Source organism: Sturnira hondurensis, unplaced genomic scaffold (assembly GCF_014824575.4).
Source record: "Sturnira hondurensis isolate 20B ecotype Veracruz unplaced genomic scaffold, ASM1482457v3 Scaffold0002840, whole genome shotgun sequence".
Classification (NCBI taxonomy): domain Eukaryota; kingdom Metazoa; phylum Chordata; class Mammalia; order Chiroptera; family Phyllostomidae; genus Sturnira; species Sturnira hondurensis.
The window spans coordinates 32,321,733-32,342,955 of NW_028075471.1; the positions used below are offsets into that span (position 1 = coordinate 32,321,733).

Genomic DNA, 21,223 nt, shown 5'->3' on the forward strand with positions numbered 1-21,223 from the left:
ACCGGAGTAGTGAAACTGTTGAGAATCACTGCTCTAATGGTTCAAGGAACGATTATTAACTACTACTCTAGGCCTTGTTAAAAAATAATGGAGCCCTGGCTGGTGTAGCTCAGTGGATTGAGTGTGGGCCTGCGAACCACACGATCGCGGTTCAATTCCCAGTCAGGGCACATGCCTGGGTTGCAGGCCAGTTCCCAGCAGGGGACTCATGAGAGGCAACCATACATTGATATTTCTCTCCCTCTCTCCTTCCCTTCCTCAAAAAAGAATAATGGAACCGATCCCATCCTTAGGGAGCAATAGGTCAGTCCTGTCAACAGACATATGTAGGATGTATCTGGTTAGTTAAAAGTGAGATACATAATCACTATACACCTAAGTCTATCAAAACTAACAAATTAACTTTTCTTGAAAAAATAGTGAACCAACAAGTCAATGACTAAGTTTTATGCAGCCGCTATTCATTTCTTGTAAGCCACTAAAATCCATTTGTGTCTCTAAAGAAATGACACAATTTTTTATTTATACTTCTCTTTTTCTTAGCTCAAAAAATGCACTAATTAATTAGATGTTTTTAGGATAATTTATAGAATTTCTCACATCAAGGATTTCAAAATTCTGTCTAATACAATATCTCATTTCACTGAATTCTGCTTTTTGGAAAAGTAACTTAACTACTTTACTCTATTTTCCCTTAGTCAGTGTGTATCATTCCTAATTATATTTCGAACCCCTTCCCTCAAAATCAATCAAATACCCCACGAGTAGATGTTAAGCATCTAGAAATAGTTGTCAGGCACTACATCATCAAGCCTTGTACCAAAAATCCAAAATTTTAATCATTTACAACATAAAAGCAGCTGTGGCAGAGGCTGACAGAAACCGACCGTTTTTTGTATAAATATCTGACCGCTATTTTTTTTTTCCCAACACAGGGTTTTCACTCACTTTACCTGGTTCAATTTTTGGAAAAAGTGGATTTCAGGTAATGTACTGTATCAACTTCTATCAGTTACATAAGACACAACCAACCTTCTGCTCTGCCTGAAGCTGGTCACATCTTTCTTTTTCATGATTAAGTTCTTTTTCCATTCTTTCAACTTGTTCTCGAAGTTGTGTTGTTTCTTTTTCCAGAACAGCAATTAACTTTAACAGTTCTTCCTTTTCTTTCATGGTTTTCTCAATTTTCAACTGTAAAATAAAAAATTTAAATTTAAAAAAATGTTTTATTGTATTTTTCCATTACCATTTATTGCCTCCCATATGTTATAAACCCTTTTCCATTTCAAAAAAATAGTAAAGAAATTCACAGAAAGAATGGTTACATATACTTTATGTCGATCAACCTTGTTTAGCATTCAGGTAGAAAAGTTCATGGGTCATACATTTAGACCTCCTTTTGGTTGGGCAAAGAAGAAAAAATTAAAAGTATAAAATTTTACTCAGTACGTAATTTTATTATGAAATTTCATACTAATCAGTTTTCAAATCAGCACTAAAAAGAAAGCATAGAGTTTCAGAAATGACTCTGGGCTTTTCTTATCTTGAATAATAATCAATTAGAAAATGTCTAATTCTTCTTGAATGCAAATTTATGGAAAACTGTTGATCCATTAAGAACTTCCTTGTGTTATATAAGGCCTTCAGCTATGGGGTGGTTACTATTAAAAGGCCTGGTTCTATAAGGTACTATGTAAGGTAATAAATGTCGACATATAATAGCCTTTATTTGGCTAAACTAAAACAAACTTTATAAGTAAATGCAAATTTTAGTACTAAAACGCAGACTGTAACAATATATTAATATCATTGATTATCATGGGAACATTAATAGTTACTCAGTTCAGGAAACTTAAACTCCAATATTCTAAAATATTACTAAATTAAGAGACCTAAAATGGTTAGCCTCAGCAGTTACTTCTCTTACAATCAGAAACTGCTGACGCTAACAGGGGAAGACCGCACACTCGGAGGTGAGGCTTCACAGAGGCAGCATCACTACAATGCAGTGCCTTCCCACAGTAACGGTGAGTGCACCCTGAGTCAGTTTTCCAGGGTCACGGGAACAAACTGACTAAACCCTCAAGTAGCTTTTATGAAAACTGAATGGTGAAAAATTTTTAGAATGACCCTTCTACCTTATTCATCACACCAAATAAAAATAACAAAAATAAATGTCCTCAAAAGAGAAAACTTGATTTATTCATTGAACTTCTTTCATGCCTTACCTATTTTTTGAAAGAAATGATTTTTGCCTCTAAACTTTCTGACAGCTTAAAAATATAAATACATCTTGATATAGTGCAAAGGAAACATTATAAAAGAACCACTTTTCCCCAGTAATTCATTTAATTGGCATTTACTAGCTGAAGAGTTTATTGAACCTTAAGTAGACGTTTTTAAAAGAAATTCAAATTAGATAAAAATGTATAAAAGTCAAATTTCTGCCCTCAATCTTTCAAGCATATAGTAGTTAAATTTTACAATGAACACCCATACACCCATCACCTAAATTCATTAATATTTTGCCATGTTTACTTTATCTCCCTTTATATTCAGTACTTAAGTTTATTTACTTAATGGGGGGGATAAACCATTTGAAACAAAAATCGCTGACACTTCACCCCTAAGATCTCAGAGCAAGCACCTCCCAGTAAGTTTCCTCTTCAATTATTACCATTATAATAGCTAAGAAAATGAGTAATTTTATAACATCCAATGAACAGTCCATAGTTAAATATCCCCTAACTATACCTAAAATATCAATTTTTAAAAAAATCTAGGATCCAGTCAAGATTCCATGTTGAAGGTTTCATTAATCACTTGTAATATCAACAGTACCTTGGTAATACCTCATCTGTACTAATTTTGTGCAGTTTTAGCTAAAAATCATTAAAGATTTTGATGAATGTGGAATTTCTTTTTAAATCCTCACCCAAGGATATGTTTTTATTAATTTGAGAAAGGGCGGGGGAGAAAGAGAAACATCGATGGGTTGCCTCCTGCAGGCGGTCCCAACCAGGGATCAAACCCACAACCTGGGTGTGTGCCCTGACAGAGGATGGAATCCCCAACACGTGGGTGCACAGGATGATGCTCCAACCAGCTGAGCCATCCCGCCAGGAAGATGAACATGGAAACTTAAAGACGTGTCCAAAAATTGGTCAGAATATGAAAACATTTTATCTCAAAAATATTTCCCTAAGAGATGGCAATTTACATTTTCTTTATAAGTAGGAAGAAATGAAATAAATTGAACAGTGTCCCAATTTACTTAGGAGAGCACAAGAGAGAGAGATGCAGATGCCAAGATGCCTGTTCTCTGTCTGCAGCCCTGACATCAGGGTGGTCTCAAGTATTCAAAAACACTGCAATATAAACTAACTGCATTCTTCTTATAAGCTGGGCTTGTTTCAGCATCTCTGACCAGCATTCAAATACCAGGCTAAAAACCTTGATCATCGAGCACTTGTCAACACAAAGTGTTTTAGGCACCCTATAAAAGTTACATTTCTTTATTTAAGATAAGAGAAGAATTCTGGAAGGGGGAGGGAAAGATACAGAAGAATTCACAACAAATGACTGGTTCCTTCAAGTCGTCTTAGTTCAACTGCCTTATTTAAAATATTTTATCTATAACTTCTTGTCTTTTTTCTCTAATCTCAGTTTCTGAATGTAAATAAGATAAAATCAAAGGCATAAAATATTTACATATAAAAATTCATCTAACTATAAATAAAAAGCAATGACCTGTCACAGACTAAATGTGAATATAAATTAACCAAAAATATATGCTGAACCAACTAAAGCAGCAGTTTTTCACAGAAATGCAAATGTAACGTTCTAGTGTGTATAGGATAAGATATTGAGAAATACCTTGAAATAAGAACGTTCCATTTTCTTCTTCAGTAACTACTAAAAATTAAGGCCTAAGGCATTATTAGATCATATGCAGAGTAAATTTCTATTGGAGCCAATGCAATGACTCCAAAATATTCAATTAAAAAATAGTAAGAAGCTTTACGCCTTTCCTTTTTTAATTGTGGTTAATCCAAGCTTATTCATTTGATCAGATGACAAGGAAAAAAATCATTCTAAAAATGCTCAACCTCAACTTAAGAGACGGGAATGCTTCCCTGATGCACTGCGACACTTGGGATAGAGCACACCCGCGGTAGAGTGAAATAAAGTTCACAACCAATGACCGGTTTACTGCTTTACACCCCTTTCCCTCCACCTTCACCCTCCAAATCGGCACTATTCTACAACTAATGGATTAGGCCACCAGCGAAGGAGAAAGGTTAGTGGGAGGGAAGGTTAGGAAAGCTTTAGGTCTAAATTCTCTCAGTTACTGCACAACGACTATGCACAAAACACGGACAGGCCCTGGGGACAGTCCTGGCCACAGTGAACTCAATGTAATTGTGACAGACTTTTAAAGTATTTCAAAAATAACACACTAAGTTTATTTTAGTTAAAAAGCATTTTCTTTTTAACTAAAATGCTTTTAACCTAAAAGCATTTTCTTTTTAGGTTATACTCCTACATAACCTGAGAATTCTTAAAACGTAATGAACACATGCTCTGTTTGTAGAAGTGTCTACAAATCACTGGCTCACTGTTGGCACCAACCTCAAGAAGGCCAGCTTTGGTGGTCACCACCAGCATGTCCGAATTTCCTTCATCTTCCATAGTCAGCAACTCTTCAACTGGAGAAGCAGCTCGAAACTGGAAAGGTGTACTTGCTCCACGAATTTCACCCTTATGGGTAACGTAACAGAACTGATAAAATTCTCCATCGTCATTTGGAAGGTAATATCCTAAAGGAAGTTAACAAACAAAAACTATTAAGCTTCTTTAATAAAATGTTATTTTGATTTAACTTAACAATACTTGCCATCTCCTCTCACTCCTGACCCTGTTCTAGGGATTTAGGGTATGTCTTTCCTGTCTTTCATAAATTATTCAAACTGGACTATCATCCTTCCTTAACATGCCTAAATTTTCTTATCTTGGGTCTAAGCTTACACCCCCACAATATTCTTTCCTCAAATCTTCACTAAGAGCAAAACTAACTCATCTGAGAGAGGGTCGAGTATGTAGTTTTCAGTGACAGGAAGGTTGGAGGAAAAGCAGGGGAAGAACCAGCACCAAAATCTAGGAGGATTATTAGGGGTGAGAATGTACATTTAAAGAACTCTCCCTTCAATGCATTACATGTAAAAGGGAGATATTTACAAAAGGCATGTGCTACACATACGCACTGTGTAATGACAGAAGAGAGAATGAGGTCTCACGATGCTGTGTGACAAAAATAAGCTTTGGACCTACACAGATTTATTCTGGATTCCAGCTCTACCACTAATATTTACTTAACCTCCCAGAGCCCTGGAGCTTCTTATCTGTAGAAGAGACACAAAGACATCTATCCTGGAGTTCCCAAGTATCTACAGATAATGTATTTACACCATCTAGCCCGCTACCTGACAAATATACATTCAGCATTTGTTCCTTCTTTCTTCAACTCAATTGCTATCTTCTCTCTTAAATTGCTGGATTACCCTAGCACAATATCAATCTACTTCCTCTCCAAAGCTCCCATGAGTCTTTACATTAAAAAGGGGGGGGGGCTCCACAGAATACCTTGTATTACTATTCATTATATACATGTTTTATATCCTATACCAAGACCTCAGAAATACTGAAGACAGATACATAATATAAAAATTCTGGAATCCCCCAGAATGACTTGTAAAAAATGAAAAGGAAGCATTAAGTGACTGAGAAATGAACACACAAAAATGAATGTATTCACCTTATCTTGGATACTACTATCTACTCAGAAATCTGTAATCACTAAGTCTATTATTTTTTTATATCTTAAAATTTTCAGTCTCATTATTATGGTATCTATTTCACTTGATTTCATTCTTTAAAAAATAGCTGGCTGGTATAGCTCAGTGGATTGAGCTCGGGCCTGCGAACCAGAGTATCTCGGTTCAATTCCCAGTCAGGGCACATGCCTGGGTTGCAGGCCAGTTCCCAGCAAGGGTCTCACGAGAGGCAACCATACATTGATATTTCTCTCTGTCTCTCCTTCCCTTCTCCTCTAAAGATAAGTAAATAAATAAGTCTTTAAAAAAAAATAGCTGGTCTTTCTTTTTAGAAAGAAGAGGGAGGGGCAGAAAAAAATACAAGGCAAATCTAGAACATCCTCTGGTGCTTGAAAGTAAGAAGTCCTTTAAAAAGAACAGGGAGAGAAGAGGAATGTTGAAAAAAACACAGGAGCCCTCTTGATGAAGTTCCCTACGACCAAAGAAAGCTAGAATAATTTGAGCAACAAAAATGATAGTATCAGATTTTATTCCATACATTAAATATCTATGAAGTTCATGGAGAAGGGGACTTTTCCTAACATAATTCCAACTAATAAATATGCAAAGACTCAATACAAGAGCATCATTAGGCAAACACCACAATAAACATTGTAAGCAAGATCCAGTGATGGATCCTAAAATGAGTAGTGAAAGTTTTGAGGAGAAACAAGATACTTCTTTAGTCTCAAAGTAGCTCCTCCATCATAGTCATTAATTACAACAAAGGGAAAAATACTAACTTTACACTGAAAAAAACCAGTAGACACCCCTTAACCAAGTGATCAAGATTCGTATCACTGGTAATAAGATATATGGATATTATGTACTCCCTGATACAATATACTGAGCAGGGTACAACATTAGTTCTATGGTGTTCTTCCTAGAAATGTATAACCTCAATGCAATCATGACAAAGCATTAGACAAACCCAAAATAAGAAACAAGCTATCAAAAAAAAAAAAAAAAAAGGAAGAAAGAAAGGAAATCTAAAAACTGACCTGTACTATTCAAAACTGTCAAGGTCATGAAAGACAGGACAGAATGAGGAACTGTCACAGACTAGAAGAGACCAACAAGATACGACAACTAAATGTAATGTGGGGTTTGGGATTGAAAACAGGAACAGAGAAAAACACAACTAGGAATTCTGTGAAATTTGAATGAGGTTTATACTTAGTCAAAGGTATTACACCAATGTTAACTTCTTGGTTTTTTAAATAAATGTACGGCGGTTATACAAGATGTTAAAACTAAGAGAAGCTGGTGAGAGAGTACAGGTTAACTCTGTGTATTAGTTTTGCAGCTTTACATCTAAAACTACTGCAAAATATAAAGTTTTTAGAAGAGTAATATAGAGGTACATCTGGCAAGATAGTTTTTAAAGTTTTTAACAATTTCACCCTCCTCACATCTACTACTAAAACTATTAATCCATGTCTTAGTAACTTTGCAAATAAGGCCACTAGACTTATTTTGAAAGACTTATTTTGAATAGAAAACAAAAATGTAGTCTGACTAATCAGCCCTGGTCTCATGATAACAGAAATGCTACAAACTAAATAATCATGGTCTAATTTTAAAAACTTACAAAAATACTAAAAATGTGGTTCAAATACCATTTGAGAAACAAGATGTAGTTATTCAGAGTCGCAACTTAAAGCTACCCCTAAAAGTCCCGGCTACTGTGGCTCAGTTGGTTGTTGGGTAAACCCAAAGGTTATGGGTTCAATTCCCAGTCGGGACAGATGCCTAGATTTTGGGTTCAGGTCCCCAGTCAGAGCACACACCAGAGGCAACAGATCGATGTTTCTGTCTCGAATCAATGTTTCTCTCCCACCCCTCCCCCCTCACTAGAAGCAATGGACATGTCTTCAAGTGTGGATTAAAAAAATAACAGTAATACAGCTATCTAGACAATGCTCCTATCAGCTTAACAACATTGAAAATAAAATAGGAACGCCCTGGCTGGTGTGGCTCAGTGGATTGTGCACCAGCCTGTGAACCAGGTCAGTGCTCAATCAGGTCACCAGCTCAATTCCCAGTCAGGGCACAGGCCTGGATTGTGGGCCAGGTCCCCAGCTGGGCGCGTGTAAGAGGCAACCAACTGATGTATCCCTTACGCATCGATGTTTCCCTCCCTCTCTTCTCATTTCTCTAAAAATGAATAATAAAATCTTAAACAAAAGAAAATAGGAAAAAGTAAAAACCAAGCTCTGAGTCAGATTTTATAGCCTGTGTTGTTAGCAATCAAACTATAATAAACAAATAAGGATCTGTTTAAGAAACAATTGCATTTATGTATTTGTTAGTTGTTTTGAGTTTTGCATTTCAGGATTCTCATGACTCATCCATAAAATGAACAAAGTGACCTGGATTGTACTTAAAATCTGTTTTTGCTCTAATATTTTATAGGTAAGTTTCTCATGACTCTATTCTGCCTTTTTTACATAAGGAGTTCTAGGTGGAGAGAAGCTTTTAATTCTGATTTTCAAAGTAAAACTTAACAGGATGAATTTTCAGAAACTTGTAAAACTTACTGTGCTTATGCTTAGCTCCCATGAAAATGCTTTTAAAGTATGAACAGAAATAAACTGGAGGCTTTTCTTTTTGTTTTACTGCTTTTAAACTTTTTGCTAAGTAACTAATAAACCAATTCATAAGTCAACATAATACATTCAGTAAGTTATTTATTACAAGACTAATTATATTTAAAATAACTCTTAAGAACAAGAATTATAATAAAATCAGTTCCAATATACTCACTTTAATTTGACTATCTTAAAAAAACACTATGAATTAAAAGATAAACCTTACATATAATTTGTAACATTAATCCATAAAACATAGAGAAATGTAAATCTCTGCCTACATTACAGTACAAATTTTATCCTCTGAATATTGGTTTCTTGACACAGTACCTAAGGAAATATTTTTATACACCCAAGCTTCATGTGGTTACATTGCCAACTGATGTTCACACCAAACATATACAGCACAAACCTCAGAATAAAAAAATTTAAAAAACATAAACCACCAAAATATGAAACACTGGTAATAGCAAATGCTGGCAAAGATGTAAAGTGACAAGAACTTTCCATCATTGCTGGCAGAATGCAAGTGGTACAGCCACTCTGAAAAAGAATTTGGTGATGGTTTCTTACAAAACTAAACATACTCCTAACATATGATGCAGTGATCACGTTCCTTGGTATTTACCCAAATGAGCTGAAAACTTACATCCACACAAAAACCTGTGCACGAGTACTCGCAGCAGCTTTACGACTACCACAACCTGGAAACAACCAAGACATCCTCTAATAGATGAATGGACGAACAATGTACATTCATACAATGGAATATCACTGGAATCCCTTGCAATTCTATGCATGTGATGTGTACTAAAATATTATACTGAAACCCCTTCCAGTAACATCACCAGACCAAAAAGAATCTATGGCATAAACAAAACTAAGAATTTGTCTTCATACAATGCAAACTCAGTACAATTATGATACAAAATCACTCTACAACACATTCTGTGACAGATTTCTAAGAGTATTGTTTAAAATCTGTACACAGTGGCAAACTAAGACAAGATTCAATTTCACATTACTCACTTTTATCCTTTTATAGGCAAATTTCCCTATAAAATTAATGTATTAATTTAGCACAGAGAGTAAATTGAAACCCTGTATAAATCCTGTCAATCATCTTCATGGTTGTTTATCAGAATAGCAGGGTGGGCAAAAGTAGGGTCACAGTTGTTTGTAAGAAAAAGAATACAAAAATAAATTGTTTTGCATACTCACAACTGTAAACCTACTTTTGCTCACTCCTGTGAGTGATAGAATTGAAGGTGAGACTACTATTCAGACTACTATTCACATTGGGAATTGGAGGTGAGTAGTGAATAGGAAGGGAAGTCAGCAGGACAAAGGATCCTAGGGTGGTTTTGGATGGATTTCTGAGATGAGTAAATGATTGTGAAGTCCAGTTGGGTAGGGAAGTGGGTGTAGTATTTTCCATACAGGGAAATGGATCCCAGACTACTATTCTCACCTTAATTTGTTATATTACTCTACTATGAATAGCACTGTTTCCTCATTTAGAAAAAAATCTTCAGAAGAGCTGATAAGAAATCAACCCTCTTCAATGAAAGTTAACAAGCAAAAAGCCTTTGTAATATCAACATAAAATATTATGTGGTCTACAATAGATATTTATATTCTTATGACTTTTGTTAAACAGATACTAATTAATTCAACTGTGGTATGCCGGGTGTACCTAAGTAGATAATTACAACGGGTACAACATTTTTAATGGCAAATAAGATACCTGATTTCATCAGGTTCTGCAGTTTTCAATTCTTACCTTGAAATGCTAATACACAATTGACTGTTGATCCTTCCACATACTGTTCAGGCATAGGGGACCACAAAAATGTGTAATAATCACGAGCAGTACTCCACCCAACCTAAAGGAAAAAAACGTGGAGGTTTTTAGTAAGCAGTTTCATATTAGAGTGGTATCTTATAGCATATTGTTTTTTACTGCATCCTGAAGTTAAAACATGGGTTAATATGTTTAAAAATCATTCTATTTTAATAAGTATGTTGAATTTAGAGTATTTTTTTGTTTTAAGATTTTACTTATTTATTTTTAGAGAGAGGGGAAGAAACATCAATGTAAGGCCACCTCCCGCATGCCCCCCACTGAGGAACTCCTCACAACCCAGGCATGTGCCCTTACTGGGAATCAAACCAGCGACCTTTTGATTTACAGGCCCATACTCAGACCACTGAGCCACGTCAGGACTTTTCCTGTATTTTTACTTCAATTCTATCACTCCTTAAAACTCATACTGAACTTACTAGGAACTCTATTGCTAATTTTGGATAACCAGATCTCTCCCTTAACCAAACTGCCAGAGAACAATTTTTGAATGCCAGTTTACATGAGGTTCAAATCTCAGTTCCAAGTTTAATAACCTTGAGTAAGTCACTTCACGCTGGACCTCAGTTCCCAGATCTACAAAATGGGAATGACAATATTCTGATGAAAGATCTTTGCAAAGTATAAAGTAATAAACATATTATGTGTTTATTTCAGTTAAAATTGAAACTAGTCAATACTGGAGAAAAGGGAACAAAAACTAAAAAAAAATAATACCTCAACCCATTCTCTATATCCTTTATCTGACTTCAGCCATTTCCCTACCCAACTGGACTTCACAATCATTTACTCATTTCAGTAATGCATCCAAAACCACCCTAGGATCCTTTGTCCTGCTGACTTCCCTTCCTATTCACTACTTACCTCCAATTCCCAGTCTGAATGATACTCCATTTGGAATTGTTCATTCACAATTCTGGGTGCTGAACTTCTCTAGAGAAAGTCATAAAACTGCTGCTCAGCAATCTCCTGATTAATCTGCTCCAATTCCCTAGGACAGCCTTCCACAGCAGCGAAACCAGATCTTCTCCATGTGCAAGCCACCCCCAACGATTGGTTCACAAATCTTGCTCCTCCTCATTGAACACATTCAAGTCACGCATGAGTCCTATTCCCAATTCATTCAACTAACTGTTGACAAATTCTATGAGTGCTATTTATGGATAATTACCTACAACTGATGCTCTTTTCTACTTTAGGCCCTTGTTATCTCATTTAGAAAATTAGGATAATCTAAACATTCTCTCTGCCTCTTACTCTCTTCTAATGGCAACTTCTCTTACTCAGCACTGCAAGATTCAAGTTCACCTCTAAACTCTACTACCATCTGCTTAAAAACGAGTTATTCCTACCCTGGCCAAGTGGCTCAGTTGGTGGGTGCCTCAGCCTGTACACAAAAAGGTTGCATGTTTGATCCCTGGTTGGGGTGTGTATAGGATGCAACCAATGTTTCTCTCTCTCTCTCTCAAATCAATCAACATATCCTCAAGAGAGGACTTAAAAAAAGAAAAACACTACTTCCTCAGACAAATATTAAAACAATCCAAAACTTGATCCAAACCAACCTCTCTCACTGCTCTTTGGTATCCTAGGCAAACCAAATTCCTTAACACTTTGTCAAGCATTCCTTCCTCCTTAGTTACTACCAGGGCACTTTCTCCCTGCCTGCCCGTCCACACCACAGCGAAACCATTGCGGCGGGCAATGTGCAGGACACATGAAGTGCTCAAAAACATGCAATGCCAAAAACATGTCAATTCCACTGCCAGGAACTTGCCCTATGAAATAAGTGGGCAAACAAAGTAAAGATACAGAGATCTTTATTAAGCACTGTGTTTAACAGCAGAGTTTAGAAATGTTCCCAATGAATCCCACATTCATCAACATCACATGTGTACACTTTACTACACACACTGTATGTGTATAAGTATTTATGTGTAGCTAGATGCCAATGTGTTAAAAATAGTGCCTTTACTTATGTAGTAGTCCATTTTCCTGCCAGGAATGCCCTTCCCCGAATCTCATTTCCCTGCTCTATTTGTCCCCCCTTCTTTTCAGGCAAGAAAAGGAGAAAATGGGAAAAGATTATAAAAAAATTTTTTTTCATAACACCTTAAGTGAAGCTGAACCTTTTGGTCATAGAAAGAAAAGCATGGATTCAAGTTACCAACATTCGTTGTACATTATCCCACTGTTAAGTACAAAATGTTTCCCTTTCCAAATATAAATGTTTTACATTTGACATTCATAAAAATGACCCACTTACAAAAATGACCCTTAATGTAGAGTGAAGAAAGAGCTACTATAAAGCTACTGATCAACCTGCTTAAAAGAAAATACCAAGTAGCCAAATAGAAGAAATACACAGAAAATTTTTCTTACCTTGAATATACCAACCCAATCTTTTGGATGTGGATGGATATACGGAGTTAAGGTGTAATGACACTCTAGGTGTGCATTAGGAAGATAACTCTTGGCCACATTTTGAAAGATGACATGGGCAAAGTTGGAAGTCTGTGAGACTTCTTGAAAGGATGTCATCATGAATCTGAAACAAGCAAATCACACAAGCTGAATGAGACCCAACTAAGAAAAACTTTCATCTTTAAAAAATGTGTCATTAAGAGGCCAGCGTTCAAAAAACTTACAGTGCAGGTCACATGTACTGAGTATCACACATCCTTGTAAAGCACATGTTATAATCAAACCGGAGGTTTAAACATTATGGCTTAACATTAGTCACATACAGATATAAACTCACAGCTAGGCATGACCTTGAATCTACATACCCGACATATGTAACAATATTTAAGATAAGAGTCTATCTCTCAGATCAGCTTGGACCTCCACAGGGTTAAATGTGAATTACACAGGTATGAACAATAATAATTTTTGAGAAGATATATATATTTTTGAATATTGGAACTCCTCCTTAAAAATGATTAAATATAAAAACACGGACAAATCAAGAAATAAAGAATGTCCAATATGGCTCAGAAAGTGACATGGGAGTTAAAAAGCTTTTAAACCAATATCAAAAAAACTATCAACTCTCCTGAAAAGCCTTGCCCTCTACTTCTGTTGCAATCAAGAGATTCTATGTTGGACCCACAAACCTCATTATTTTCCTCCCTACTCTGACCCATCCCATCCCTCTCCTAGGTTGTTCGTTCCTGTAATGGATGCTGATCTCTCAGGGCTTGCATTCCTCACCCATGTTTGTGATCATGGACCAATGTTTCTCAATCCTGGCTACACATTAGAATTATTAAGGATCTTAAAAAAAAAGACAATGACTTTACGAAAGTGGGACCTGGACATGGGCATGTGTGTGTGCCTTCATTTTTCTTTTAATGTTTTCAAGTAATCTTAATCCTGTATGTGGTCAGGACAAAGAACAACTACTTAGATTCTGACCCAAGCCAACAATCTCATCTCTCGCTCATTTCCACAGCTGTCTAAACACAGCCTGTCTTCTGGGCTCCTGGTACATGCTTCTTCAGATCTCTCCAGCCATGGAAATGCAGCCATCTACTTAAAAGAGCTCGGCCTACTTGTTCCTCTCTACCCATACAAATTCTCCCCTTTCCTTCTGGGTTCGATGATCCTACTCTGACTACCAGTATTTGTGTTTTTCCCTCCATTAATTTCCTTATAGTTACTGATTAAAAAATAAATGTATATATATTTTACATGAAATACATACTGTAGAAATCTATTATGGATTTGGTAAATGCTCACTGGCTAGTGAACACCAAGCACTGGATAGCAGGTGAAAGGCTAAAGTAGACTATAAATATCTACAAGATCCAAATGGTTTTTTGTGCTCTACTTTTGCGAAAAAGGATACAACGGAGGACTTACTTCAAAAAGCTCTCTATACAATGTGCCACAGACTCAGTACAATCAGTGAGTCTACACCACTTGCTTCTAAGTCATAATAACAGGACTATCTGTAATAATGGGGAAAACTGGAGCAAGATTTTTTTTCTTCTGCTTACCAAATTGCTCGAATCTGCTTCACAAATCATGAAGTTTCTACAGAGCAAGAACAGCAATAAGACTCCACTCATATTTAACAAGTATTCAGTCTTTATTGCTAGGAATATCTTGAGCTTCTACAACTGTTCCTTTTGCTGACCTGCCTGAAATACTAAGGCAAACTTTTAAGGTTCTGAAATAACAAGCACTTTGGAAAATATCCCCTTTTCTTCATGTGTCTTCTCTGCTTCTGTTATGACCAAAGTACTACTTTACTAAAACAATATATTAGATATCCCATAAAGAAACTGTCAATGGTGAACGCCACAGCCACTGTTGTTAGAATACCAGGTTGGTTGGCTGTTAACACTCCCCACCTGAGTGAGGTCTGCCTGGACAGACACAGCAGCAAAGAGCTTGCACTCAGTAACACTCCTCCCCTACCTCGGAACTAACAAAAAGGCTTCATTACCAGCAACCCATTGCACAGAAACACTTAACTGCTAATACTCTCCATATGGTAACCCAAAACCTTCAAGAAATAAAAAATAGCACTTATAAACACTGGGAATTCTGCCTAAAATAACTGAAGAGTTCTATTACTTTGTCTCTTTGAATTGTCTGAGCTTATCTGGGCTCAGGGGGATGTCATGATGCTAAAAATAAAAGTCACTAATGATTATCTCTTTTCAAGTCAGTGGTTTCATAAAGAGCTTCCAGTGTCCAGTTTTGAAAAAATGTTCCCTACTGATTAAAATATACCAACAAGAGAAACTATAGCTAAATCAAGTAAATCAACTTCTGATAGATACAACTACCTAAACTGAGGAAAGTGAATCAGTAATATTTTTCTATGAAGAAGAACAAATATTTAAGTTTCTCTGAGGAAGATACACTCCGTAAGGAGAAAATATCAGAATGAGTTCCCATGTTTTTAATTAAAAGCAATTTAAGAATAAAACACTTTTCTTAAAATTTAATTCCCTAAAGTAAACTGTATCAACAAAGCTGCAATTATTTGTTACAAAACAAGACAGTGAAGTTTAAATTTATTTAACCTCAATTACAATAGTGATTTAACCCTTACACTTTTACTTCACTGGTAAGTTCTGAAGGCATAAAATACAGCATGAAGGTACGCATACACCTCATATGTATTTATCTATGTGTCCATATGCTGATGATGCATTAAAAGGGACTCGAAAAGTGCTCACCATGCAGTTAATAGTCTTTATTCATGAAGGATATGTTTGAAAAAAGGACTTACAACTAAATTGAGTTTTTACCAGTATATATAAATGTATTATTTTCATTGTTTGAAATAAACATATTGACATCAAAATTCATTGTAAACCCTCCCCTCAAAATTCAAGTTTTTGATACAAAACCCTCAAACTTAAAATATATTCATAATGCCTATAAATCTGAAAAGTATTAATAAAATTAATTTGTGGTCATCCTATTAATAACCTTCATTAATCCCTCTCTAACACTCCAACCTTTAAAATAATTTCAATGTGATCAGGACTATAGTAATTTTACAAGTCATTCCACTCTTGTTATTACCTTACTTTTTGAAATTAAATTCCACTATCTTCTAGTCACAAAAAAGTTAACATAGATAAATATAATCTGAATGTAATTACAAGAATCAACCCATTTTAAATAGTAAAAATGAAACTTCCAACTCCCATACAGTTCTTGTTTCACTCCTTACACAGATAAAGAAGTGAAAAAGACAGACAAGTTTATAAAAATGTTGAAAGTCGCTGAGAATATCAAGGTAGCAAGATGTTTCACAGGAAGACCAATACACTGTGCATGCTCACACATGCACACTACAGAGACACACATACCACCCAGTGAAGAAGTAATGTGCAAAGTCACTGCATCACCTTGTGGTAATGCTTGGGAACTGTAGCTGCATTAACACATTGAGAAAAAGAACTAACTGCAAAGAAATTGCAGAGAAAATATAAACACAAGGCAAAGTGCTAACAGCTTTACCATACCAAATGCTTCTTCCCACTCTCTACAGTACGTTTGAAGAACTGTACATTAAAATGCAAGCCAGGCTAAGTAAAAATTTTTAAGGAACTAAAGGATCAATTTGAGTGTGAAACAAATTCTGAAATGCATGCTGCCTGCAGTGCCCTTTTCCATGCCTCCTAAATATCCCCTAAAGTTCTAACTTCCCTAGAGTTCCTTTTTATGTGTCATGTTGTAAACTTGTATAAAGCCTTTGGTCTAAAAGCCAATTTTGTTACTTTGGGAATTCATCAATTTTTAAGGAAAACGATAAGTAATATGCATTTGGTAACTCAGTTAACTAAAATACGTTTGGAGGGAAAGGGGCGCTTCAATGCTATCCTTCCTCTTGGTAGTTTTACAAGCCTCAAACAGAACTTAGTATTTTTCTACTGACAAGCCCCCAAAAATGTAAGCCTTGATCAAATAAAGTAGAAATTAGACCATACCAAAAACATCTATGCATTAAATAGTTGGAATCAAATTAAGTTGTTATTTTACATAATTTGCCAGTTATAACAATTAGAATTCAAGAGGAAATAAGGTAATTTTGTTCTGTTATAACATTATTATGGTGATTTTATTTTTTTTTAAAGTCCCTACCACTTAAACATGCTAAACTAATTATAAATGAATACCCTGATGTCTTGGATTTGATGTGAAAACTCAAGGGGAAAAATGTATTAGAGGGGATAATAAAACAAGATTAGCAAAAAGTGGGTTTTTCTAAATTTTGTTCTCCTCTATGAAAGTTTGAAAATTTTCATAAGTTAGTAAAACCAGAGCGTAGCAGGTGACAAACTCAGCAAAGTTTTTAAAAATCTTTGGTTAAAAATATACGAACTTTTCACCCTGGCTGGTGTGGCTCAGTGGATTGAGTGCCAGCATGCAAACCAAAGGGTCACAGGTTTGATTCCCAATCAGGGAACATGCCTGGGTTGCGGGCCAGATCCCCAGTAGGGAGCACATGAGAGGCAACCACACATTGATGTTTCTCTTCCTCTTTCTCCCTCCCTTCCCATCTCTCTCAAGTAAATAAATAAAACCTAATATACGTACATGAACTTTTATAATAAGTTCATATAGTTCATATATAACTTCAGTCCTATATGGCACACAAATATCTTGAGAAAATGACATTCAAATAATTTCCAATTATTCATTCTGTAACTCAAACAAACACTAGCAGCTGGTTTACATACCAGAAACACATTATCAGCAATCTTTCTGGGAGGCAGAAGGCACCAATCTGTTAATTTGCACTCTTACAGGAAGGAGTCTGTCTGCAGAACACTTTACCAGCAAGCTCTCTGCTGAGGTGTCACTCATACCACTTTTTACTTTTTAGATTGTTTTAAAAGTTAGTTTGCTAGCCCTGGCTGATGTGGCTCAGTGGCTTGAGCATGGGCCTGCAAGCCTAAAGGTTACCAGGTCAATTCCCAGTCAGGACACATGCCTGGGATGCAGGCCAGGTCCCTAGTTGGGGGTGTGTGAGAGGTAACAGATGACAATTCTCATGCTGATGTTTCTCTCCCATTCTTTCTCCTTCCACTTCCCCACCCTGAAAACAAATAAAATCTTTTTATAAAAAAATAAAAGTTGGCTTCTAAAAAGCAATGACCTTGGCCCATATATGTTAGAGGGGAGGGAATTTTTTTCTTCTATTAAATGTCTATATGGGGCAAAATAAACTTTAAAAAAACGTAAGTTTATAAAGCCAGAATTTTAACTAGTAGTATCCAAACTGTAAAAGAACACAATCAATTAAACTTGAGATAATTCCCCCAAAGTACAGAAAAGCATCATTAGGAGCTTTCATAACTACTTAACATCATTAAAAAGGTTGAAATTTAACTGTAGCTGGTGTAGCTCAAAGGATTGAGCACGGGCTGCAAACCAAACGGTGGTAGGTTCGATTCCCACTCAGGGTACATGCCTGGGTCGCAGACCCAGTGCTCAGTGAGGGGGGCACCTGAGAGGCAACCACACACTTGTATTTCTCTCGCTCTCTTTCTCCTCCCCCCTAAAAATTTTTTTTTAAGTTGAAACTTAAAATTCCAAAATACCCCTGGCTGATGTAGCTCAGTGGACTGAGTTCGGGCCTGCAAACCAAAGGATCACAGTTTTGATTTCCAGTCAGGGCACATGCCTGGGTTGCAGGCCAGTTCCCAGCAGGGGACACATGAGAGGCAACCATACATTGGTATTTCTCTCCTTCTCTCCTTCCCTTCCCCTCTAAAGATAGATAGATAGACAAATAAATAAATAAATCCAAAATACCTCTTATTTTGTTAAGGTATTCACTGATTAATTTTACACAAATGGCTGTAGCCATAATTGCAAACATGAGTGTGTAGTTTTCAGAATATGACAACTAGAAAACAAAGCTACAATAAAATGTTCTCTGACGTCGCCAAAATAAAAAAAAACAACTCAGTAAGTCATTTCTAGTTTCAGTAATCCTTTAATAATTCCATCCCTGCTGAGAAGAAAATGAAAGCCTGGTCTCAACCCTCCTGAATTAACCGATCTTTAGATTAACGGGTTAATCAAGTAATCTAAGTGCTTTAGAATTGAGCCCCAAAATTATAATTAGTAATTGTGCGCGGTTTATAGAAACTTTGCAATTAGGGAAATGCGGAGTTGAAAAATTAAGATTTATTTTTCCATCTAAATCCTTCACATAATAGTAATTATCTATTCTGTGAAACCTAAAACCTAATATATGTAGAAAGTCAAATGCCACAGTGTTTTCAAACAGAACTATTATCAATTGGGTAATGTTTATCAACACACACACCCACACCCTTACCCACACACACCTCTCCTAACATTGATTTTCCTAGGCGAGAAACGCCTAGTCGAGACTTGTCATCACACTGCGGCCCTGTGGGGTGTTGGGTGGAAGAGGGGCCGGGGGAAGGAGCGCTGTGAAATCAAGAAAAGTTGCCAAAGCAAAGAAAGATGGGACTCTCTCCGGAAAATCTGGTAAGATCCCTGGGAACCTTTGGCGTAGGGGCCATTAATAAACAGGCAGATTAAAGCGTTATCTAACGCCGCACTCCAGAGGAGGCAAACGACTGGGCTAGCTCCGCCCGCGGCCCCCAACGTGGGCGGCGCAGGGAGTCCCCGCCTCCGGCTCCACAGGCGACTAAAACCAAAACACTAGGGTTTCACTCCGCACAAACAAGCCGAAGCGTCCTTTCCGGACACGACCTAGATATTTGCCCAAACTTACTACGCAGGCAGCAGGCAGCACGCACTCCGCCCTCAAACATCTGATCTCGATAGCTGAGCCTCGGACAAGTCAGATTCTTCTTTGAGGGTCCCGCGCGTCACTCGCCCCCACCCGCGCCTGAGAACCCGCGTCCCACACGCCTCCCCCAAATTGCGAAGGCCTATCTCGGCCTCCCCGCTGTGTGGGGCGGCCACCCCTTGCCTTTTTCCCACTGCACTGCTAACCAAATCCGCCCACGCCCCTACCACAATCGCAAGCCTGGAGTAACTGTTGTCCTCAACAGGAAAGTGTCTTCAGGCTGCCTCGTCACCACGGAGACCATTCCCGAGACCGGCCGGGCCCCTAGACCGTAGGAGATGATGGGCGTCCGATCCCCCAAATAGCTCCAACCGGAATCTGTCCCGCACACGGTCCTAGGACGGGCCGGTGAAAGCGCTTACCCAGTGAGGAGCTTGGACAGAAGAAGACCCTTACGCAGGATTCCGAGCCCGAGCCGCCATCAGTCGCCTAACCTCTTCCGCCACCACTGCCTGCCTCCAGCAACCGGCTACACCTCCTCTTAGAGCTCAAAGCCGGCGTTACGTCACTTCCGCCCATGGGCCCGTCCCTTCCGCCGCCGCGCTTGGAGTTGAAGGAGGTCCGCCGCAGACAGCGCCACAGATTCCCGGCTCATTCTACCCTTTCCCCTGTTTGCGGCCATCTGACTTACCCTAACCTACCCTAACCGGTCAAAGCCGGCCTTTTCTCTCCGCCTGGATACTCCTCCACTTTCTTCGCCCTGGTTTTCGCTTTGAAACCCAGCCTCAACCAAACGGGGTCCGTCTGGATTTGCATGTTTGACTTTTTAATTGTAATTTACTGGAAAGTTAAGTAAATTTCCGGTTAGGTAGAAAAAATAGGCCAGAGTTATTTGGACTATTACCAGGGCATTGCGGTGACCTTAAAAATCTGTCTAAGCGAGTCCTTTCATTTTATATATTAGAATGTAGAAAGCCATAAAGTAAAGGAGCGACCCCAGGGGTAGGGCCGCAACCCCTCACCCCCAGGCTCAGTCCCAACTCCTGGTCTTATTTACAAGGTTTTGTTTTCTGTAAAGCCAAGGTGTCTCCTAGGAGCTTTTCAGTTCTAATGGTCTATGATTCTATTTCCTCTTGCTCCAACAGTGGCTTCTTTCTACCCGCATTTCTGTGAGTTGTTAGCTGGTTTTGTTATCTGTTATTTTGTGTGTGTGAATTTCGTCCTGTATCTCTATTCAATTATAATTGCTAAAATCACTTGACTGTTACAGTATATCTTACCTTCCTATAGTAGGCATTTACTTTGAATCCTAACTCCATGGAAGTGTGTTCTGTTCTATTTATCAAATTCCTGGCTTGCCATAAAACCCTGCTAAAATTTGCAATATCACCAGGGAAGAAAGTATAATAAATTAGATCATATTAAACGTTGAAGCACCATTTAAGTACAGAATTACAAAACCCTCTTTCATATACTTTCATCTTCATGTCCACATAATTAAGATTACAATACCTGCAATAATAGTGTATTACCAGTGTTTGATGACTGATTTGTTTCCTTTTCATTGAAATCTTTGAACTTGGTCTTGTCTGTATTTCATACTCGATTATAGAATTTCAGAAGAACATTT

General features: G+C 37.4%; 1 protein-coding gene across 4 annotated transcripts in view; it reads right to left on the reverse strand.

Annotated features, from left to right (window-relative positions):
• The window catches only part of TAX1BP1 (Tax1 binding protein 1), a 51,918-nt gene extending 31,771 nt beyond the window's left edge, over positions 1–20,147 (reverse strand). For 3 of the 4 annotated variants that reach the window (XM_037041238.1, XM_037041240.1, XM_037041236.1), the window contains exons 1-5: positions 20,016–20,147; positions 12,711–12,876; positions 10,248–10,350; positions 4,633–4,820; positions 1,033–1,191 (exon numbers count right to left, since the gene is read on the reverse strand). In XM_037041238.1, the coding sequence (XP_036897133.1) occupies positions 1,033–1,191; positions 4,633–4,820; positions 10,248–10,350; positions 12,711–12,872 (612 nt within the window). In that variant the 5' untranslated portion in view covers positions 12,873–12,876; positions 20,016–20,147. Of the gene's footprint in view, positions 1–1,032; positions 1,192–4,632; positions 4,821–10,247; positions 10,351–12,710; positions 12,877–19,575; positions 19,645–20,015 lie in introns of those variants that run through there. The other variant, XM_037041237.1, reaches the window with a different exon arrangement.
• Between the last annotated feature and the right edge of the window lie 1,076 nt (positions 20,148–21,223).